Raw genomic sequence first — 24,245 nt, 5'->3', positions numbered from 1 at the left:
TCAGACTTTTTTAATGAGGAAAAAATTACTGAGTGCACCTTTAATAGCGTTAATTTAACTCTTTTTCTTCGTTTCCAATTTGTCTTTAATGTGACCTGTGCTTCATTGTTACTCGTTTGGTACCTGTTGTTTTTCTTAAACCTGCTTTCCAAAGAAATAAAAGATTAAACTTGGCAGGTGCATTGTATACTGTAGGTTATAAAGTATTATATGCAACAGTATAAACTAATTTTTGTGTTGTTTGCAAAAATAATTTTATATATATATATTTATATTATAATTCTTACTGGCATTGCACATATTATAGTTTTGTATTTTTACACTATATATTGTATTTTTCTCTCCACTGCTCTTTTTTTGTTGTGCATTTGATAATGGAATTTTTATCTTTCACTCTCTTTCCGTCACTCATTTTAATCTTAGGCTCACTCACTATCAGCAGCCATGCCAAGCAAAAGGGGAAAAAATGATTTTTGTTTCATGTTTTCTACTCTTGCATATTAAGCCATATATTAAGCTCATAAACAACCAGACATCAATTTGTGATGAATGTAGTTTTCAATCCGCTCATTTAAAAAACTACAAGTCCAATAAGCATCAAACAGGAAGCCGTCTTCCGCGCAACACTCATGTTGCCTCGTGGCCCAATCAGATCGCACGCCCAAGACGCAAACCCCTCCCCCTCCAAATATGGATTTTTTTTTTTTTTTTTAAATCTCCTTCAGTTCTCCGTAACCTGCGACGCCATATTGTCGAAAACACCCTTTTCTTAAAACGCCCGAAAACCCCTATCTGCCAGAATGCTGTACCTAGAGGACTACCTCGAAAGTAAGTATACGAACTCTCTTAATGGTTCATGTTCATATAAGGGGGGTTTTGTGTCTGAGAGGGCTGTTTAAGGCGCGTAAAGACGTCGCAGCTGTTAGCCAGTAACGCGCGGCTCTGTTTTTCTCCCCGGCAGTGATCGAGCAGCTTCCCATGGATCTCCGCGACAGGTTTACGGAAATGAGAGAGATGGACCTGCAAGTGCAGAGTACAAATACACTCTAAACACACTCTTCTGACATTAAACAGCACATTTACCCTTGACTGATACAGAATGCCATTCATAACAGTGGGGATGTGTTTGGTGTGATGGTGTGGAGTGTGATTTGCATGCATAATGAGATGAGTGTGTGATGTTGCATCCTGATGAGAAGTGCATGAGAACATGTGAAAGTTTCTGCATGAGTGTCACTCAGATCAGGAAAGACTGGAGACTGGGTTGCGCTGTTTAGTTAAATAAATGCTATTTCTACTATCTACTGAGTTTGTTGACAAAGTTGTCAATCTCACTTCTGAAATGCATCGGCTCTAGTAGCTTCCATGGCAGTGGTCCTGTTTAAGTTTTATGGTGTTTTTGGCCTTTATAGGTTTTGCATGGTGCATAGACCATCAGAATTGACTTTGCCATGTAATTCATTCAGTTTAGTAAGTATTACTGCTAAATTGTAATTTAGCTGATGATGGAATGCAAAACGTACAGTACACTTTAAAATGTGTCAAATTTAATAAAAAACAAATTTTGCATAAGAAAATGAGGACTATTAAGATTTTATGAGTTGTGACATTATTTACACAAGTTAGTTTATCATATGTCCCCTCTACTTTTCGTTACTGTTATTCTCAAAAGTCTAATTCCCAATACCATAAAGTGAAGAAAAGGATCAATTATTTTAAATGGAGAAGTATTGTTACATCACAGTATGATATGTTATACTGCTTTTAGTTTATTTAAAATTTATCCTGTATAAAGAGAAATATAATTTTGAGTAACATACTGTATTGTAGTATTGAGTGAGATTTCTTTGGGAGAGTATTTAGTTGTCATGAAAATAATGTTTCAATCCAAAATAATAAGTGTCCTAAAATAGACTTCATTTTCTTTATGCAAAGTATCATTAAAAAAAAAAAATCTTTTGAAATTGGGGTGAAAAATGACCCAGGCATTTCTTAAAGGAATATTCCATGTTCAAAACAAGTTAAGCTCAGTCGACAGCATTTGTGGCATAATGTTGAATACCACAAAAAATAATTTCGATTCGTCCCTCCTTTAAAGAAAAAAGAAGCAAAAATCAAGGTTACAGTGAGGCAATTACAATGGAAGTGAATGGGGGCAATTTTTGGAGGGTTTAAAGACAGAAACGTGAATCATATCATTTTATTAAAGCACTTGCATTAATTCTTCTGTTAAATCTCATGTATTATTTGAGCAGTAAAGTGGTTTAAATCGTAATTTTTACAGTAATTTTAAGGTTTTAGGGTTTGTTGACATTGCATCGTCATGGCAACAAAGTTGTAAAATTGGCTAGAACTTTACACAGAAAAGGTTAGTAAGCGATTTTATCGCACTGAAATCATGTTGAGGCATAGTGTTTATGTCTTGTGTATATACTTTTGAAACTGAGTATTTTAATGTTTACAGATTGGCCCCTTTCACTTCCATTGTAAGTGCCACACTGAATCCCAAATTTGTGCTTTTTTAAAAGAAAAGGTGGGGCAAGTCAAAATGATTTGTTTTGGTAGTTAACATTATGGTACAAATGCTGTCGATTGAGCTTAACTTGTACGGAACCCGGAATATTCCTTTAATGAGATTAACATTTAAATCAATTCAATAGATTCAATTCACGGTTCACCCCATCAATTACTATGTCCTCCAGTGATCTGATCATAGACTTTCTTAGTAGGCACACCCTTAGACACCTTTGTTATTGTGGTTTTTGAATGCTGGGCTATTGAACACTCTTTTTCCTTTGTTCAGATGCCATGGATCAGCTAGAGCAGCGGGTTAATGAGTTCTTTACTAATGCTAAGAAGAACAAGCCTGAATGGAGGGAAGAACAGATGGAAATCATTAAAAAGGTAAAGAACCGATGCCTCAATTCACACTGCTCTAGGTCTCAGTTAATCCACAACAAGAATAGCGATATTGTTAGGAATAACTAATTAATTGTAATAGATAAGAAGATGGCATATAGAATAATTATTAAATATTAAATTAGAAGTCTGTTCATTGGAAGCAGCACAAACCAAAGTAAAAGCGAACAATCAAATCACTTTTATTAGGGGGGTGGGGATTCACCTGCTTTGGAATCAAACAAACTTATTTCAATCATTGATGTTTTTTTTGTTTTTTTTAAACATCCCTCTCTTTCTCTTTTCATCAGGATTATTATAAAGCTTTGGAAGATGCTGATGAAAAAGTCCAGTTAGCCAATCAAATTTATGATCTGGTGAGTACAACCATTACAGGATGGGATATGATGGATGTACTTTTGTGTCAGTACATCATTTGCTCCTGTAGGTGGCAGCCCATCACATAGTGAATGGCAGGATGTCTGTTAGTGCTCCCTCTACTCACACTGTTTACTCTACATCACAAACACTGCTGCCTTTTCATGTGCTTGATTCAGCATTAATGATGGTGCATGCACATGTCCCTGGCAAGAGGGGTGATGCTAAATCTGCTGTTTATTGATCATGTAGTGGTATATGGGTCTCCCTTTAGGTTGATCGTCATTTGCGGAAGTTGGATCAGGAGTTGGCGAAGTTCAAAATGGAGTTGGAGGCTGACAATGCTGGCATCACAGAGATCCTGGAGAGACGTAAGTTTAAATGGTTTTCCTTCATGAGAGTAAATATAAAAAGTTACAATGCCCTGTAAAGAAAAGAGAAAGAAGCTATTTTGCCTTAAGCTTCAGTGAACTGACTCTTCCGTGTCCTGTACAATTTAGTCTTTGTGCTGATTTAATTTCTGAAGCTGTTTGTAATGTCAATTTAACCTTTTTTCAGGATCATTGGAGATGGACAGCCCCTCACAACCTGTCAATAACCACCACGTCCACTCACACTCCACTGCTGAGAGTAAGCCCCCACGTCCTTGCAATCAGTCTTTTCTCTCTCTCTATCCCCCATCTCGCTGTCCCTTTCATCTGACCTGTGTCATGTGGGTTTGTGTTAACAGAGAGGAAGTACAGCACGCCAGCCCACCACACTACTGAACACGTACCAGAAAAGAAGTTTAAATCAGAGGCCCTGCTCTCCACACTCACATCAGATGCCTCTAAAGAAAACACACCAGGTAAAACACACACACACACACACACACACACACAAGAGCACATCAGGTACAAAGCATGCATTCTCCCTCGCTCTTAGGAGTCGTATTTATGAACACACACACCTTAAATTAACATGCTTGCCTGTTTTTTGCCTGACAACTTGAATGTTTATGACTCAATTACACATTTTATTGTCATTACCATTCAAATCAAAATCTAAGCCCCTAAAGGAATATTCCGTGTTCAATACAAGTTAAGCTTAATCGACAGCTTTTGTGGCATTATGTTGATTACAGCAAAAAATTATTTCGACTCATTGTTCATTTTCTTAAAAAAACAAAAATAGAAGCAAAAATTGAGTTTACAGTGAGGCACTTACAATGGAAGTGAATGGGACCAATTTTTGGAGGGTTTAAAGGCAAAAATGTGAAGCTCATAACTTAAAGCACTTACATTAATTCTTCTGTTAAAACAACATCCATTATTTGAGCTGTACAGTTGTTTGTAATTTTTACAGTCATTTTAGGTACTTAGGGTTTGTTGACATTATGTCGTCAAGTTGTAAAATTAGCTATAACTTTACACAGAAATGGTTAGTAAGTCATTTTATTACACTTAAATCATGTTAACACATATTGTCTTGTGGCTATACTTTTAAAATAGTATTTTAACGTTTACGGATTGGCCCCATTCACTTCCATTGTAAATGCCTCACTGGAACCCAGTTTTGCTTTTTTAAAGAAAAGGAGGGGCAAGTCAAAAATCATTTTTATGGTAATCAACATTATGCCACAAATGCTGTCGATTGAGCTTAACTTGTTTTGAACCAGGAATTTTCCTGTCTAAGGCCTGGAATTTCTGATTTTTTTGTTTGGCTAAGGCCTGGCTTGTGACTAGTGTGCACACAGATATACATAGATTACATATGTATCTATAGAAAGCACTGATTCCACTAAATATGTTGTTCACTGCACATTAATTGAAATTATTAGTTGATGTTTTATAGGCTTAAGTTAAGTTTGGATAAAAGCGTATACCAAATGTGTGTTTCAGGCTGCAGAGTGAACAGCACGTCGTCCTCTAACAGCGTGTATAATGTAAACTCCTCCCAGTCTCTTTCCTCATACAACCCACTTCCTGCCGGGCCTGCCTCAGGGGCGGGGGCTATTTCCATGGCAGCAGCCCAGGCAGTGCAAGCTACCGCACAGGTAAAACCATCAACCCCCTTTCCACTCTAATTCTAGATCTATTTGTACACCCCTCTTCCCTTCACTTCCTGTTTCAACTGTTTTTGGCTTCTTAGGGGTCTTTTATATTTTTCTTTTTCTTTTTAGTAGTTCTGCTCTATCTGCCATCTTTCTGTCAGATTGCCTGGCACACGGCTCATGTTAATTTCAGAGTTCACTACACAGAGGCCCTTGTGATATCCTATGATGTCTTGAGGGAAATTACATCGACTGTGCAATAATTTTGGGTTTTTCATTAGAAGCTTTTTTTTTTTTTTCATTTAGGTCCAAGGAGACTCTTTTTCCATTAACCATTGATTTTGTTTTTGTTGTTCTCTTCAGCTTATATATTGTTTTTCTCTTGGCATGGTAATGATTCTTATAAAAGCATCAACACATCTCTTGGGGGTTTAATAGAGGAAGTGCATAGCGGTTGTTTCAGTCAGTGTATAAATGAAAGATCATTACTGCTGTAAGGGTGTGACCTCTGATATCTTTGTGTGTTTCAGATGAAAGAGGGCAGGAGAACGTCCAGTCTCAAGGCCAGTTACGAGGCCGTCAAGAACAATGATTTCTTGGGGCGGGAGTTTTCTCTGAGCCGGGACTCCAGTGGTTACACGTCTTCTGCACTGGCTAACACACTCACACAGCCCCTCACGTCCAGCAACAGCTCAGACGCCCGCACGGGACGCAAGACCAAGTAAGACACGCTCTCATTCTCCTTTGACCAGTGATTCTCAACCTTTTTGACTCCAAATCCCCCATTGTCAAATTTTTCATAAACCCCCTTCTTGATCATGATTTGTATCTGTTTTTAGCATGTTATTGCATTATTACTTGAATATAACTTCTTTTAAAGAAATGTAAGTTCTTTAAGTCTTGCTGCCCCCTTGTAAGTTTGCTGGTTGCGAACCATTGCTTAAGATTCCTCATTAGGCACCTGGATGAGCCCTCTCAGATGCACGAGTGTCTGTGGGGCTTGGTTTTGTCTAGCATAGTCTTGTTTACATCCTTTCTTACAATTCATTTTCATATGGATAACTTAATGTACAATGAATACGAGAATATATAACAAAATAAAATACAAGCATATGCATAAGTGATTTGATTAAATCAAGTCTCAAACTGTCATTTCCTTTTATAGAGGCAACACAAAGTCTTCCAACCACCAGTCCTCTTCGTCCTCCTCTTCCTCCTCACTGTCGTCCTGCTCATCATCCTCAGCATTGGCTCATGAACTGGTTCAGGCCACCATCACAGAGACAGACACCAGCAGCCAGGTGGACTGGACATATGACCCCAATGAACCCCGATACTGTATCTGTAACCAGGTATGCTCTTTGATGCTAATAATTATTGCTTCTAGTTGCACGTTGAGCCATGTTGCTCATATAGATTTGCAACTTTCTCGAACTTTTTTCCCCCCTTCCAAAAATATGTTTTTCGTAGTTATAAAATAATTCTGCTTATTGCATTACAGTTATATTTTGGGTCAATGTTGTGACACTCATTTCTTTGCCGGGATCTGTATAAATATTTAAATATGAAAATGCAATTCGCACATACCAGTAATTTGAAATCTAGGCATAATGGGGTTCAAAAGTCTGAGATTCAAAATTGAAATTAACCCTGGAAATGAATAAAAGTTTAAGGATTTTTTTAAAACTTACTGCATAAAATGAATTAGAAACATTTAAGTTTCCACACAATTTGTAGGTTACTAATCAAATAAACTAATGTTAACTCCTGTACAAAAGGCCAGGTTTTCTTGCATCCAGTGAAGCACACAAGATGCAAAAAGTCTTAAATTCAGTTTTCCAAAATATAAGGTCATAAAAAGTCTTAAATATCTTAAATGATACAACAAAAGTCTTCATTTTTATTTAAAGAGGTCTTAAATTGGGCGGAAAGACAGGAATCGTGATATGACCTTATGCGATTATCAAACTTAAATAAATGCATGCGCTCTGTCCTTTTAAAGTGAAAACAGTCATTAAGCCATATTGGAAATTTATGACAAGCTATCACTATAGATCAGCTGTTGATGATGATGATGTAGTGTTGATGAAATATTACAATGTTTACTTTTAATTGTTTATATTGTAATACATTGTAGATTATTGTAGGATTGCACATTTTATATCCCTTATTTGTTTGAATGAGCAGCTGGAAGCAGTAAAGCACAAACATTTCAAAATAAGAGTCCCCGGTGTATTTCAAAGTTAAAGTGCCTTAAAAGTTAAAAGTTCCACGCTGTGAATCAAATCTGCCCCCCAACTATAAATTGCATCTTAAATTTAATTCAGTTTGGACTCTTGGAGCCTCTGTCTGGCCGTCCCCATCACAGGAAGAAAAGACAAGAACATTTAATATAGGCTACCAATAAAAAATAAATAAATAATAATATTGGCAGATTAACTGGCTTTCAACACATTATCGTATCCGCACAATCCAATATCGGTCAACCTCTAATTTGTATTTGTTTACAGTATGTAATGGTACGTAAATAAATTTTAATGCAATGTATATTTGGAAAACATGTCATGAGTATTTTAAACTTGCATATATCTTACCCTGTTTTACTGATAAGCAATGTTAAGGCCATGTTGAATGTGTGTCCCTGTCTATTTAAGTAATAGACTGTGATACATGATTTATTTTTAGATTGTGTTGGTTTGTTTTGGTATGGGGATACAGTATGCATTTTATTTGTTCAGGTCTTGAAAAAGGTCTTAAAGTCTTAATTTTATTTTAAAAACTCTGCAGCAACCCCGCTTTAGAACATTCTCAAATTAAGCAGGTCATCAGGTTTTAGACAAAGTTTTCACTCAAACTGTTATACTGATCATATAATTTGTAATTAAAAATTAAAATACATTTTAAATTAGAAAATGTAGAATAGAAGCATTTTCAGAAGTGGAATCAAACTTTTGAGACACATATACAGTATATACATACATACATACAGTACATGCATGTAAACATACGTACGTGTGGATGAGGGATGTCGGCACAGCGATTAACAAGGAAAATTAAAATATCACTTCATGTCAGAAAGGTTGCCAACCCCTGCTGTAGACTATATGTGAAGTTGGAAAAAAAAAATATATTTTTAAATTTGTATGAAAAAGCACATTTAGTTCAGGTCATTTTGAAATAAATGATTAAGTTTTGTACCCTCTTGTGCAAGGAAAGTATTTTAATACTTCTTAATTAATGGGTACAGTATAAGACATTTTTGTAGTCATTAAATCATTCATTTTATTTATTTTTTAGAAAATGCTGTGTTTTTCCAAAAATTATAAAACAAAGATTACATTTATACAAACTTGACACTTGTTTTTAACCAGACAACCATATTTGTCAATGACCGTTTTATATTTTTATGCTTTTCTCAAGTATTTTAACTGCTGTCAGTTTCATTTGGGTAGAAATAAAAGCAGCCAAGGCTGGTTTTAAGTAGAATTAGGGGTTTTAAACCACCCCTACTTTTAACACAAGATCATAAATCAAAATTAAAGTGCTATTTAGAAAGGGGAGGTGGATCACTCCAAAAACTGATTCCCAGCAACCTCACACTGGTTTACAGATGATTTATGTGTGTGCGTGCGTGTGCATGCATGCATGCAAGTTTTTTTATTTTTGTATGCGTGCAAAAGAATTGTCTCACCTGATTGCATTTGTCTTATATCCTCAAAGTAATATTGCTTTTGTATATCAAAAATGGAAATGTGTGAGTGTGTGTGTCTTCAAATAGACATCAAAGACAAAACTCGCTGAGAGTCTTTGTTTGCAGGTGCACGTATGCGCTTCTCTCTATTGCAGGTGTGCCTGTGTGCGTTTGTCTCTAAAGTTCTCTCTCTCTCTCTCTCTCTCTCTCTCTCTGTGTGTGTGTGTGTGTGTGTGTGTGTGTGTGTGTTTGTGTGCAGGTGTCATACGGAGAGATGGTCGGCTGTGATAACCAAGATGTAAGTCACCCCTTCATCTCCATAGACACACTGCCATGTTTCCCCTTCAAAGAACAAATACTAGCTCTCTTTTTCTGGGCCTTGTGCTCTCCATGCACTTACAATGAGACCCTCGGGCAAGCTGAGATGATCTCTAGTGATAAGAGCAAACCTCTTCTCTATTGAAATAGTAATCAGTATTACTGGGCTAGTGTTCCAGGAAGAGAAAAATCAAGTACACTGAACGATGTTTCTGTAAATTCCATTTCCTGGCCATTTAAAGGTCAAGAACCCTCATCAGTATGGACCAACAGAGGATGTTTTAAGTTTAAATTAGTCTCATTCTGTTATCTAATGGCCATTTTTATGATGGCTGGAGTCATGTAAATCTGTAACTGTGAGCACAGATGAATGAAGTGATTAGTTTGATCCTAAGCTGAGCCTCAGACGGCAGAAGAGATGCATGTTGCACACAAAACTGAAAACCACTTTTTTGATCTGCCAGTCTCTAATCTGATTGACTTGTCTAGCACAACTTCCGTCAGTAAGAGCACAAAGGCTTTTTATATCAGTCCAACTGATAACAAAGTTGTGTTTACGAGTATTGGGATGATAAAATGCCTTTGAGGATGAAATAATCACTGGATTTGCTAAATTTTGCCAGGTTAGTGGCATTTTTGTTTCCACATTGGTCTATAATTGTAGTATAATCCATTTCAGATAACCCACCCCTAAACAGCACATAAAAACAAACTGTGGTTGATAATTTTTCATGTCAGTAAGTTAGTCTCTTCCTGTCTAAGGCTTCCTGTCTAAGGCTCAGGGCTCCAGACTAACATTTGAGAATGGTTGCTCCACCACCTCATTTGTCGCACCTGTTAGGGGGAGAGGATCTGGGGCCTATAAAATGAAAATGTAAAGACAAACTAATAATAAAAGTGATATAAGTGCACAAAATAAGTGAGGGGAAAAAAAAAAGTAAGTGCAATTACCAATAATATTGCACATTTTGTCCAACTGAAATGCTCATTCGATGGCAAGGCATTGATTTTCATTCTGTATGCAGAAGTAAATTTACTGGTAGTAAAGGATTATTCTAGGTTCAGTACAATTTAAGCTCAATCATCAGCATTTGTGGCACAGTATTGATTACCACAAAAAATAATTTCGACTCAAAAATCGAGGTTACAGTGTGGCAATTACAATGGAACTGAATGGGGGCCAATCCACAAACATTAAAATACTCACTGTTTCAAATGTATAGCCACAAAATGTAAACAGTATGCGTGTTAACATTATTTTAGTGTGATAAAATCTTTTGCTAAATTTTTCTGTGTAGAATTAGATCCAATTTTACAACTTCGTTGTCATGGCGACGTATCGCCATAAACACTAAAATCCTAAAGCAACCGTAAAAAACAATGATTCAAACAAGAAATATATTATGAATATATTTCGGCCTGAAGTACTTAAGTTAATACAGTAAGTGTTACTATAGTAAATTCATGGTCATTTTTTTAAGGGTGGTGATGTGTGAAGTCTTTATATTTATGTATGTGCATGTCACAGTGCTTTCTCCTGTTCATCTTTTCAGTGCTGTTTAGAATGTCAGGCAGTTTAAAACTAATTTACATACTGAGGGTTTTCTTATGCCCCGTTTACACCTGGTATTAAGATGCATCACGGGTGATCCAATCACATGTGGTCAGGCGAGACCCATCGCTGTTTACACCTGGTTGTTAAATGTGTCTCCTGTGACCACTTGTGTTCGGATTTTGAGAGGTAGGTCTTTGATTTCATGCATCTTTCAACATACATCAATCTCTATGCCATTGTGTTATTGCATGATATTAAAGTGCAACAAAGTCAGAAAAGATAAACATATCTGTCTATGCAAGATTCGTTTGATTCTGACTCGCTTTCTGTCTTTTTTCTTTTCAGTGTCCGATCGAATGGTTCCACTACGGCTGCGTTGGCCTGACCGAGGCACCTAAAGGGAAGTGGTACTGCCCTCAGTGCACGGCTGCCATGAAGAGGAGGGGAAGCCGGCACAAATAAATCCCAAAATCATTACCGCCACGAAACTCTTGGAAATTACCGTCCCCCTCAACCAAGACTTATCTGCACTCCATAAAAACTCTCCAAGATGCAGAGAGCTTCACTGAGAGTGTACATATTACATCGTCATGCAGTCAGGGTTTGTGGATATGCGTGAGTGAAATGTGTATGACTGAAAGATGTGGCTGGTGTGTGTTAGTCAACCCCAGATCGAGAGTTTTACTTGGTGAATCCGTCTAGAAGCACACTGCCCTCAAGACTGTTGTTTTTATTTCTTCATCTTCATTAATCTGTATGGAAGGGGACGTCCAAGTTGTTGTTGTTTTTTTTTTTTTTAAACCTATGTATTTTAACATTCAAGACATTCCTCGGCTTGCCATGCGTGATGACCCCTCGCATTTTGCAGCTCCTGCTAATCCATACTGGCAGAGTATGCATTTACATGATTCAGACTGGCAATTGTAGTCCTGATGGACTACATAATATCAGAGACATTTAATTGGAGCTCTGAAAAATCTTACAGGATCCTGATATGGTGACGGAAGCAGTGATTATCATCACTGAAGCCTAAAGTTCATGTTGCTTCCCAGTGAAAACTTTCACTGGATTATTTGTGTGTAATGGATAGATGATGTATTGTGCTCCGCTTACAGGACCGAAAGTTTCTTAATTTTAGCAAGGAGCTGTACAATTCACAAAATGAACTACTGCGACCTGTGTGTATGTTTGTGTGTCTGTGTCTCTAGCCTGTACTGCACTGAACTGGTGATGCAAAGATTTAAGAGATGTAGAGGGAAAAAAAAAACAATAAAATGATCAAGAACTTTTGGTACTCGGCGTCTCAAAGGACATTGTAAAAGCTGAAACCAACACTGGTCAGTTGAAGTTTACTTTGTTTTTCAAACATGGGAATTTACTGGGTTGACATCTTTTGGAGCCAAACAATTTTCCTATCAACCAACCAGTCTCCTCTGATTGCAGTAAGTATGTAGGATTTATGTGAAACTGGAGGTAAACATTAAGGGTATTGATTATTTACAAAAAATGCTGTGGGGCCCAACACAGTAACTCCTAAATATGGAGGTGGGCATGTCCTCTCTAGTTATAATGGTTGCCTCTGGTTTTAGGGTGTGGTTATGATTGGTTGATAGAAATGTTGTTTTAAGACCAACAAAGGATGTTTGTCCAGGGACATGTCCTACTTGGATATATCATGTTATGTCTAAAGTTTAAATAAGGAAAAAAATAAAAAAAATTATTTATATTTATATATATATATATGTATGTATGTTATACTGTCACTGTTACAACAAAAAGCACATGGCCCCCCTTCCATTATAAACAAATTATGTCCAAAGTGAAATAAATGTGATCCTGGTGTTGGGACCCAGGGCTGTAGCTAGTGGGGTGAAAGGTGGTAATGATTCTAGGGGCCCACAGGCCCAGAGGGGGCCCCCACAACAAATTCTAAACTTTATTTTTTTAATAGGAAAGGGGCCCTGACCAATATACAGTCATGGGGCCCAGAATACCTTGCTATGGCCCTGTTGGGACCCCCTGACAGAGCTGTTATGTTTATGAATGTAGACAATCTAAAACGTACTTTCAAGATCTTCAAAAATTGGATTAAGTTCCATTTGCTGTTTTAAGAGTCTTTAAACTTATACTTGAAGGACTTTCCTAAAGTATTTTCTTCATGGTCTCATTTATTTTCAAAGAGCAGCAGCTGGATATTTTTATGTGCGTGTAATCCAGACCTCCGTCCATGAAGGGGACCTTCTGTTTTCTTTTCTCTCCTCTCCGGAGTAACACAAACCAGGTGTTTGTCTCTGCTGTTTTACAATTATTGTTCTATGTAAAGGCCCGCTGGACGCACGATTTTCGCGCCAACATTTTTAGTCACTGTTGCGAGTTAAAAAGAACTGTTTAAATGCGTCTCGAGACACCTTGTTCCTGCTCTATTTGTGCGACCCGTCTAGTCCTTGTAGATCAAGGGCACGTTTTCGGTGTGAACAGACCCTATCTGTTTTCCATTTGAAACCCCGTCTTTAAAACGCAACGTTTTGGGAGCTCAAGCCGTGGACTAAACAGCAAGAAGCGACGCAGTGGCTTAAGGTGTCCGTTGTTGTATTTTAGCACAGACGAACAATTAAAAAATAAATAAATAAACAGCTCAGACGGATTTCGAGAACGAGACCTGTGTGAACGCCCCCCTTAGATTGAGAGCGAAGGCTTTAAAACGGTTTGATGAAAGGAGGAGTATCATTACTCTCAGTCATGAGGTTCCGCCACTCGCGAGTGTTTTTAATCAACCGAGGGGCTCAGCAGCTTTAAACTTTTAAAGAAGAAGAAAGAAGCCTTTGGAGAAACTTTTCACTCTATTTGGATCCTCAGACCGTTACACTGAGAGGTTACGACCAGCTCTGACGCACGTCGAATTAGTTAAAGGGGACGTTTTTTTTCTTTCTTTGGGGGACTGCTCAAGAGGATGCGTTGGGTTTAAAGGACTCCAGTTTGTCCATGTGTTTCTCAGATATGTGCGCTTTTAAAGAGCGCACTGGATTCCTGATGTGCGCGTTGGTGGACGCGTCTCTGCGCAACAGCGCGGCGTGATCCTCCGAGGGATCATGCGGGTATCAAACGCACATTCCCAATTGTATGTCTCTTGACTCTGTCTAGGAATATTTGTGCAGAAGTGGGAATGCTTTTTCGTGTTATCTGGACGCTCCGCCGGAGGTGTTGCACGGGTCCCCTTCTGCTGCTGGGGATTGCGCTGGGGCTCTTTTACCACACATTGACTATTGACAGAGACAGCACGGAGTTCAAGTCCAGTCACCGGGACCACAGAAACAAATCAGTGGCGTTTGATTATAAACTACTACTTAAGAACCCAGAGAGGCTCATATCTCTTCTAGAAGCCTCACAGACTAATAGCTTTGTAAGTATGACACATTCTTTAGTTTGAAAACTGCTTTATTTTGCTTGTTGTCTCATGAGAAAAAAAAAAAAAAAAAAAAAAAAAAATATATATATATATATATATATATATATATATATATATATATATATATATATATATATATACTTGTATATTATTTAGCATTAACATAGACATAATACAGAATTTTTATTTTATACATTATATTTATATTTTTAATATTTTAACCATATATTAATAAATGGTAAGCTAATAATTCAACATTAGAGAAACTCTTATCTCCTCTAGAAGCATCACAGACTGTTAGTTTTATAAATATGACACTTATGTTTGAAAAACTACATTATTTTGAATTAAAAAGTAATATATTTTACTTTTTTTTTTGACATTTTTTATTTTACATAGAAATAATACAGTATCTTTTATTATGCTTTATATTTATGCTATAGTTTAATATAAATGTGAATAATTTATTAAATAGATTTTAATACATTGATAATTTAATAATAACCACATATTAATAAATGGTGATCTAATAATCAAACATTATAAACTACTACTAAAAAGCCCAGAGAGACTGATATCATTCTAGAAGCATCACAGACTGATAGTTGTATTGTGCAGTTAAAAATACAAGTTGAATAAAAAAAGTAATATATTTAATAATGTAATATTTTCCATATTTTTTATTATTTTACATATAAATAATACAGTTTTTATTATGCTATATATTTATGCTATAGTTTGATATACATTTGAATAATTTATTAAATATTTTTAGATGAATTAATAATTTAATAATAACCTGATACTAATAAATGGTCATCTAAAAATCTGACATAATTATAAACTACAGGTGCATCTCAATAAATTAGAATGTCGTGGAAAAGTTCATTTATTTCAATAATTCAACTCAAATTGTGAAACTCGTGTATTAAATCAATTCAATGCACACAGACTGAAGTAGTTTAAGTCTTTGGTTCTTTTAATTGTGATGATTTTGGCTCACATTTAACAAAAACCCACCAATTCACTATCTCAACAAATTAGAATACATCATAAGACCAATAAAAAAAACATTTTTAGTGAATTGTTGGCCTTCTGGAAAGTATGTTCATTTACTGTATATGTACTCAATACTTGGTAGGGGCTCCTTTTGCTTTAATTACTGCCTCAATTCGGCGTGGCATGGATGTGATCAGTTTGTGGCACTGCTGAGGTGGTATGGAAGCCCAGGCTTCTTTGACAGTGGCCTTCAGCTCATCTGCATTTTTTGGTCTCTTGTTTCTCATTTTCCTCTTGACAATACCCCATAGATTCTCTATGGGGTTCAGGTCTGGTGAGTTTACTGGCCAGTCAAGCACACCAACACCATGGTCATTTAACCAACTTTTGGTGCTTTTGGCAGTGTGGGCAGGTGCCAAATCCTGCTGGAAAATGAAATCAGCATCTTTAAAAAGCTGGTCAGCAGAAGAAAGCATGAAGTGCTCCAAAAGTTCTTGATAAACGGGTGCAGTGACTTTGGTTTTCAAAAAACACAATGGACCAACACCAGCAGATGACATTGCACCCCAAATCATCACAGACTGTGGAAACTTAACACTGGACTTCAAGCAACTTGGGCTATGAGCTTCTCCACCCTTCCTCCAGACTCTAGGACCTTGGTTTCCAAATGAAATACAAAACTTGCTCTCATCTGAAAAGAGGACTTTGGACCACTGGGCAGCAGTCCAGTTCTTCTTCTCCTTAGCCCAGGTAAGACGCCTCTGACGTTGTCTGTGGTTCAGGAGTGGCTTAACAAGAGGAATACGACAACTGTAGACAAATTCCTTGACACGTCTGTGTGTGGTGGCTCTTGATGCCTTGACCCCAGCCTCAGTCCATTCCTTGTGAAGTTCACCCAAATTCTTGAATCAATTTTGCTTGACAATCCTCATAAGGCTGCGGTTCTCTCGGTTGGTTGTGCATCTTTTTCTTCCACACTTTTTCCTTCCACTCAACTTTCTGTTAACGTGCTTGGACACAGCACTCTGTGAACAGCCAGCTTCTTTGGCAATGAATGTTTGTGGCTTACCCTCCTTGTGAAGGGTGTCAATGATTGTCTTCTGGACAACTGTCAGATCAGCAGTCTTCCCCATGATTGTGTAGCCTAGTGAACCAAACTGAGAGACCATTTTGAAGGCTCAGGAAACCTTTGCAGGTGTTTTGAGTTGATTAGCTGATTGGCATGTCACCATATTCTAATTTGTTGAGATAGTGAATTGGTGGGTTTTTGTTAAATGTGAGCCAAAATCATCACAATTAAAAGAACCAAAGACTTAAACTACTTCAGTCTGTGTGCATTGAATTGATTTAATACACGAGTTTCACAATTTGAGTTGAATTACTGAAATAAATGAACTTTTCCACGACATTCTAATTTATTGAGATGCACCTGTAGAAGCATCACAGACTGATAGATTTGTAAATGTGAAACACACACACACACACACACACACACACATATATATATATATATATATATATATATATATATATATATATATATATATATATATATATATATATTACATTAATTTTATGTTTTTTAATTTAATTATAAATAAAATAACATAAAATTAATGTAATATATATATATTACATTAATTTTATGTTTTTTTAATTATAAATAAAAAAATATTAAATTAATGTAATATATATATATATATTACATTCATTTTTAATTTAATTATAAATAAAATATATATTAAATATATTTTAATAAAATAATATTTTCATGATTACCATAAATTAATAAATGGTATTCTAATTATCAAACAGTGCTTTTACTCATTATTTTGTTAATTTGTTTTTTATATTCATAACATTATTTTATTATTGCTGTAACCTTTGTTAATAACTATGGATAGGCCTGTAGTTCCATAATTCACGATGTACTGATGTTGCCTTGGACTTTGGCTGTATTGTTATTTGTCCAGAAGACTTTGTATTATACATGTGCAACTTCTCATAATTTGCTTCAAGGCTATTGGATTGGGATATTTGTCTTCCCCTATAAGCATGAAACCCTTGGTTACAAATAGCCAGTCTGTGTTATTTATTTATGATGGGTGTCTTTATGGGGGTGTTTTAGGTGGAGAAACTCTAGGCTGGACATCCATTGGTTTAAGAGACCCCAAGGAAGAATTATTTATGAGCTTTCGTTGGAGTGCTGGGATGATTGACATCAGCAGGGAAGTGTTATGTCAGTATAGCATAGTAGGATTTAAGGGGAGATGCCATCAGTAATGACGGCTGTCATGCTAGATGCTTAGTCATAGGTTTATTTATGACTTTTGTTCAAGAGGGTGTGGGGCATGAGAGAGAGAGCTCTTTCTGAAGAAAATACTGTCCGCATTTACAGTTCCAAACACTTACAACTTTTTCTTCTGTGTGAAGCAAAAGGAAATTTTAGCATTCACTTTATTGTATGGAATAAAAGGGAATGCTGACTGAGGCTTATATTGTGCCTAAAATGTCCTTTTGTGTTGCATGGAAAAAAGAAAGTCATACAGGTTTAGTAAAACATGAGGGTGAGTAAATGATGATAGAATTTTTGGGTGAACTATCCCTTTAAGAAGAAAAAAATAAAGGGGTAAAAACCTGAAAAGCGAGACAGAATCAGAATTGATGTTCAATGGCCAAATATCTTAAAATGAAAATTCTCTCATCATTCACTCATCCTCATGCCATCCCAGATGCGTATGACTTTATTTCTTCTGCTGAACACAAACAAAGGTTTTTAGAAGAATATTTCAGCTCTGGAGGTCCATACAATGCAAGTGAATGGTGACCAAAACTTTGAAGCTCCGAAAAGCACAAAGGCAGCATAAAAGTAATCTGTAAGACTCCAAAGTGATTCTGAATCAATCCAATCGGTTTTGAGTTGGTAAAGAGAGTCATACACATTTGGGATGGCATGTGGTTAAATAAATGATGAGAGAATTTTCCTTTTTAGGTGAACTATCCCTTTAATAGGAACATGACTTGGTGGTTTGCACCAAAGAACACAAAAAACATGCCATATCAAGTACTCATGATATAACATATAACGCACAATATACATTTTTTACATTTTGTGTATATATTGCAATACAAAAGAACATAATACACAGTATACAAATAAATATATGAAAAATACATATACAGGATGTGTAATGGTGTAGGTGAGAGAGCGAAAAGTTAAAAAGCAGATTTAGGGTCAGTGAGGCAGAAGAAGTGAGTAGGAAAGCAATGAGAGGTGAGAGGTTTAGGTTTAAGCCATGGTTGTGACTGTGTGCCTCCGATAATCCTACACTAACTAAAGTTGCCTTCATGTGCTATCGGAATTTTCCTACTTAACAATTCTGAAGTGGTAATTACGAGAACGTCATGTTCACGTGCTTTGTTGTAGGAAAAAACAGGAAACATGGACGACGCCAGGTTCATTCATATTTCTTGAGGAACTTTTATTTTGACACCATAATACCTTTCAATCAGTTAGCTTGCTGACAATAATGGAAATTTTGTCAAATTCAAGCTATTTTCACGGTGTAAAAATGTACAACATGCATAGAATGGTTTCTGATATACATAAATGAATATGACCAAAATGGCAAGCGCTAACAATTCATTTAGCTGTATTTAGAAAAATGAACAAAACCTGTCATTCACTACAGAAACTGCACTTTCCTCCGCCATGTTGAAAGTGTAGGACTCCTCCCATCTCGGCAACTTGGGTATCATCTAGAATTCCGAGTTTCCCACTTGAACTTCTGATTTCGCTGGGTCATTCATATGCTCGGAACTCGTAATTACGATAATTCCGAGTCCACTTGAAGGGCACAAAACTCAGAGCAGGAAGTGTATGCTGACGACCATGACAGCTGTCCCTAATCAGCTGTTAGTGAGCCGTGCTTGAGTGAGTGTGTTCACTCAGATAGAGTTATCACTTTTTATGTAACAAAGTATGACAAAGTTAGTGTGGCTGAAAATTAGTAATTTGCTTGAATATTGGCTAAGTTACCTCAGTGTTAAATGAGTAGTTCACCCAAAAATAAAAATTCTGTCATCATTTATTCACCCTCATGTCTTTCGAAACCTGTTTGACTTTCTTTCTTCCGAGGATCATAAAAGGAGTTATATATAGCAGAATATCCAAGCTGCTTTATTTCATACAATAAAAATTAATGTTGACCAAGGCTGTCAAGCAAGATTTGGAGTACATTTCAGTTGGTTCCTTAAAGCTATCATTTGGCTGTTTTTGGTGCTTTTTGTCCTTTTTTGAGCTTGACAGGCCCTGATCACCATCAACTTTCATTGTTTGAATGAGTGCAACTCGAACATTCTGCTGTCCTTTTGTGTTTTATTGAAAAAAGAAAGTTATATATGGGTTTGGAACTGCATCGAGTAAATGATGACAGAATTTTCATTTTGGTTGAACTATACCTTTAACGAATTCCACAACAGCAAGAGTGAACAGTATAATCACCATAATGTTTCTTTGGTGGATTACCTTAATGTAGTATTACATAACGTACATATATTCATAATATTCATTTTAAGAAAGAAAAGCTATGCGTATTGTGAAGAGTTAAGATTTCCCATCCCACAAACCAATGCTGTTTCGTTGCCCCAGGAGACCAATGGGAGAAGCTCATTCATGTTAACGAAGTCACTTCTCTGGACTGGAGTCTGTCTGGTGCTGATCCAGAATGGGACAATTCCATTAATTCCCAGTGCCACAGTCTCACACACACACACACACACACACACACACACACACACACACACACACATACACATAATGTGAACAACTGCAGTGTCTGCCAATGTGTTGGTCTAAGATGAACCTCACTATGCAGTGCTTAGACATTACACTTTATCAGCCTGTTAATATGTCCTCTAATATCACATACTAATCTCACAGAATCTACATTGAATTGTGGCAACATATGAGCCATTTCTTGAAGGATATTAGCACCTGCCCACCCACCAAATGTGGATAGAAATCGGCTCTAACTAGCCAATTTGGCGGGTGACATTTCCAGGGGTTTTCCTGCATTGAAAATTCTGTGACTGTTGGGCCACAGAAGCATATTCAATTAAATTCATTTTGCATTCAGTGCTTTATTACCACTAAATATTGTGTGAAACACAGGTAAGTCTTTTGCACGGCGCGACTGAAGCCTGGTTTTGGAGTGTGGTGCGAGCCACAGACCCACTTGCGTGACTAAACCGCTCTGCGATATCCTATCTCTGGAGCACGTGCATCAACTGCGCTTCCCTCATTATCCACACATTATCATTATGCGCGCTCCAGAGATAGGATAGCGCAGAGCTGATCACATGCTGGATTCAACCAGGCTTCCCTTGATATTGTGGCACAGATCACAAAAAATATGCAACCCATTAGAAATTTTACATAGATTGTTCTACATTATAGTGCTTTGAAGGAAATCAAACAAATCAAATGGCTAGATAGCCTCGGCAATGAACAGCACCAGGCCCGGCAATCAGGATATGAATGATACCACAGAAAAAAAGGAATGATATACTACAAAATCTAAACTACAACATACAGTATAAAAGACAATCCTTTGCTGTCGCATTGCTATTGGGAGACAGGGTACCCTGCTGTCTTTCACATGCTGTTCATACTTAAGTCTATATTAGTCCTGCGGTTTGCATGGACAACTGCACTCTATCAATTTTAGGGCTCAATGCTTGCTAAATAGACTCTGTGTAAGTGTGCATTATAGTGCAGTTCAAGTATGCCTAGAGTTTATTGTCTGCTGTTTTGACTGAGTGGGGAGAGGACAAGTACAGAAGGTCAGCAAGCAGCGTGAACTTCTTTCGTACACTATGCGTCACATTCTTATGGAGGGTCTAGATGTGGCAGAGAGGCATGTTTGGTATGTTTTGAGTTTGTGTGTGTTTGATGTGGTTTGTATCGAAAGAAGTCTCTATTTAGACGTGGTCACTTAGTTTTTATTTTTATTTTTATTTTTTATTAAAATTTGTATTGATTCAAACAAGCAGGATTACACAAACAAATTTTCAAAGGATCTCATCACACCACTCTAATAAAGATCACCGAGTGTATTAACCCCCATAGTTTGGGGTTTAGCCATAGGCTCGAGGCAACATTTAGATAATTATCTGAGTTAAACACTCTGGACACTTTTGTCCATACTGAGTGCAAATGTGAAATAACGGGGTGTGATTTAACTTCTCTGGTTTATTTGATGGAAAGGCTTTGCAATGGCAAAATAGGGGCAAGCAGTTCTTGTTCAGTGCAGAACCAGGGAGGGGCTCTTTCAGGTGGAAGCGACCAATGAGCCAAATGTCTGAGACCGAATGCATAATAATAAAACAGAATCTTGGATAGGCCTAGCCCACCTTTGTCCATCGGCCTATGTAACTTACTGAAGTGTAATCTGGGACGTTTACCATTCCAAATGAAGGACTTCGCTATGTTATCAAATTGCTTGAAATAAGAGAGGTGGACATCTACCGGGAGAGATTGTAGCAGGTAGTTACATTTTGGAATACAATTCATTTTAATAACATTAACCTTCCCAATCATCGATAAATGTAATGAAGCCCACCTGCCCACATCACTCGAAAATCTTTTTATAAAAGGGTCAAAATGAACACTAACTAAATCAGACAAATTTGCTGGGAATAAAATCCCCAAATACTTAATGCCCTGTTTGGACCATTGGAAGGCGCCTGGTTGCAAAGCCGTTACTGGACAGTATGCTGTCAGAGCCAAAGCTTTGGATTTAGACCAAGGTCACTTTGTGTGTTTTTCTGATTGGATAGCTGTGTAAATGCTCTCCAAGATGCATTCGAAACGTATAGCAATCCGATCACTCAAACCACGTTGCAGGCCACAAACATAAACGTTACTACTACTGTTTGGGAGCCAACAGATGACAAAAAAGAAAAAACAAATAGGCAAAATTAACAAGCATCAAAGCAAATTTAGCTGTCTCATGCTTTTAGTTTTTAAAAAACATCAAGTGCACCAAAATTTCACTGCTCAGCATTAGAATCACCACTGAAGTGAACAGCATGTGAATAGTTTATCAGATTTATTTCCGTTTTGTGGAGACACATTTATGCGGCCAGGGGTAAATGGAATGTGCATACCCAGTTGGATAGCAATATGATCGATTAAGGCACATGAAATGTCTAAGTGTAAAAAGGCCCAGATAGAAGTGTATTTTTATATATGGGTGCCTCTCAACAGCCACGATTAACATTTGAACCTTATACATGGAGCCAGTGGTAACAGAACCTTTCATCCAGAGTGGCACACAGAGAGAGAAAGAGGTATTTGTGGAGGGGGAGGAAGAGAGAGAAAAGAAAAACAAGGAGAAGAAGTTTGTGGGGGGAAAGCTTGAATAAAATGTTGAGCCAATGCCAATTGCTTGGCCAAGTAAACTATTCACTTTGCATAGACAAGTAGGGTATGACAAGTAGGATCTCTGCTGAATACTAACAGAACCCACATTTTGTTGTCCTCCCCCCTCCTCCTCTCCACATCTCAAGCGTTTTTTGAAGTGAACGACTTGTTCGGTTAACCTGACCCAGCTGTACCTAGAGGTAAAACATTGTATCTGGATTACAGGACAATTATGTTCTTTGCAGAAAGATTTTTTTTTTTTTAATGTTTTTTAAAAAAAAGAATGAAAAATGACTTTTACTACAGTATCTTAGATTTTTCCAAAAGGATGATAGAAATTTCAGCACATATGTGCTGCGCATATAACCTATTTTACAATGGCTTTCAACACAGCTCACCCAATCAGATTTTTGGAAGGTTCCATTTTATCTTTTTCGGAATTCTCTGATAATTAGTTTTCAGAGGTAAACGATTACATGCTGCGGTTAATTCTGAGTATACAATTGCCTGTGTTACCCATTAGGTTAATTTTCAAAATGCCATTCCTCTGACCCATGTGAACAGAAATTGACTCTAATTATGGCAATTATGTATGGCCTTCCTTTTTAGATCACTGACATAAGTAACCAGAGCAGGGTTTATGAGATGGTTTTCAGCATCTACCATGGCAATCCCATGTTTTTTGTTTTTTGTTTTTTAGCATTGATCATAGTAATACCAGGTTTTTGGACATGTACCATGGTAATAAACATTTTTCTACATGAACCCTGGTAATACCATGTTTTTTTTTTTTTTTTTGGACATATACCATAATACCACCATATTTTTGGACATGGACCATGGTTATGCTTATTTTGTTTTTCTACATTTAACATGGTAACATGGTAAAGTGATGGCATTAGATGGAAATGCCAACGTACTTTTATATATACCATGGTACTGAATGATAACCATATTCATGTTCAATGGTATTTACATGGTACTCCAGGGTGCTTCAAAGAATACTATGGCATTACCATAGTACAGTGTTGTGCAAAAGTTTTAGGCATTTGTGAAAAATGTTGCATAGTGAGGATGTCTTCAAAAATAATGCCATAAATAGTTTTCATTTTGTCAATTAACATCATACAAAGTCCAGTAAACATAATAAAAGCAAAATCACTATATGGTGTAACCACCTTTGCCTTCAAAACAGCACCAATTCTTCTAGGAACACCTGGACACAATTTTTCTTGGTTGTTGGCTGATAGGATGTTCCAAGCCTCTTGGAGTCTCAACTGCTTCTGCCTCTTCATGTAATCCCAGACTGACTCGATGTTCAGTGGTGGGCTCTAAGTGGGCCATGCCATCTTTGCAGGGCTCCCAGTTCTTCTATTCTATTCTATTTGCAAAAGGAAAGTTTGGGAGTCTAATGTTTATATTTCATATGTTGACACACTAAAGCTGAAGATATAAATAACCATATTAAAACAAATGTTTTTGTGAAACATCTTATGTGCCTAAGATTTTTGCACAGCACTGTATATATATATATATATAATT

At 36.9% G+C, this 24,245-nt stretch overlaps 2 protein-coding genes across 2 annotated transcripts in view; both read left to right on the top strand.

Annotated features, from left to right (window-relative positions):
* Positions 1 to 702: 702 nt before the first annotated feature.
* Positions 703 to 12,430, top strand: LOC127435487 (inhibitor of growth protein 3-like). Its single transcript, XM_051689031.1, has 12 exons — positions 703 to 828; positions 962 to 1,033; positions 2,804 to 2,904; positions 3,210 to 3,275; positions 3,551 to 3,647; positions 3,835 to 3,906; positions 4,007 to 4,123; positions 5,157 to 5,311; positions 5,839 to 6,029; positions 6,474 to 6,660; positions 9,259 to 9,297; positions 11,218 to 12,430. Exons 1-12 carry the CDS (start codon positions 801 to 803, stop codon positions 11,332 to 11,334), a joined length of 1,242 nt encoding a protein of 413 aa, XP_051544991.1. The 5' UTR covers positions 703 to 800; the 3' UTR covers positions 11,335 to 12,430.
* Positions 12,431 to 13,335: 905 nt separating this feature from the next.
* Positions 13,336 to 24,245, top strand: part of LOC127435480 (cadherin-like and PC-esterase domain-containing protein 1) — a 72,622-nt gene continuing 61,712 nt past the window's right edge. Inside the window, exon 1 of the mRNA XM_051689019.1 lies at positions 13,336 to 14,272. Coding sequence (XP_051544979.1) covers positions 14,036 to 14,272 — 237 coding nt within the window. The 5' untranslated portion in view covers positions 13,336 to 14,035. The remainder of the gene's footprint in view (positions 14,273 to 24,245) is intronic.

This window comes from Myxocyprinus asiaticus, chromosome 45 (genome assembly GCF_019703515.2).
Source record: "Myxocyprinus asiaticus isolate MX2 ecotype Aquarium Trade chromosome 45, UBuf_Myxa_2, whole genome shotgun sequence".
NCBI lineage: Eukaryota > Metazoa > Chordata > Actinopteri > Cypriniformes > Catostomidae > Myxocyprinus > Myxocyprinus asiaticus.
The sequence above is the reverse complement of the archived record's forward strand: the minus strand, read 5'-3'. Positions and strand labels throughout refer to the sequence as shown.

Excerpts from the sequence above, each read along its gene's own strand:
- LOC127435487 (XM_051689031.1), top strand. The coding sequence starts at position 801 with ATGCTGTACCTAGAGGACTACCTCGAAA. Across the intron at positions 2,905-3,209 it reads AGATGGAAATCATTAAAAAG|GATTATTATAAAGCTTTGGA; the intron begins GTAAAGAACCGA and ends TCTTTTCATCAG. Across the intron at positions 6,661-9,258 it reads GATACTGTATCTGTAACCAG|GTGTCATACGGAGAGATGGT; the intron begins GTATGCTCTTTG and ends GTTTGTGTGCAG.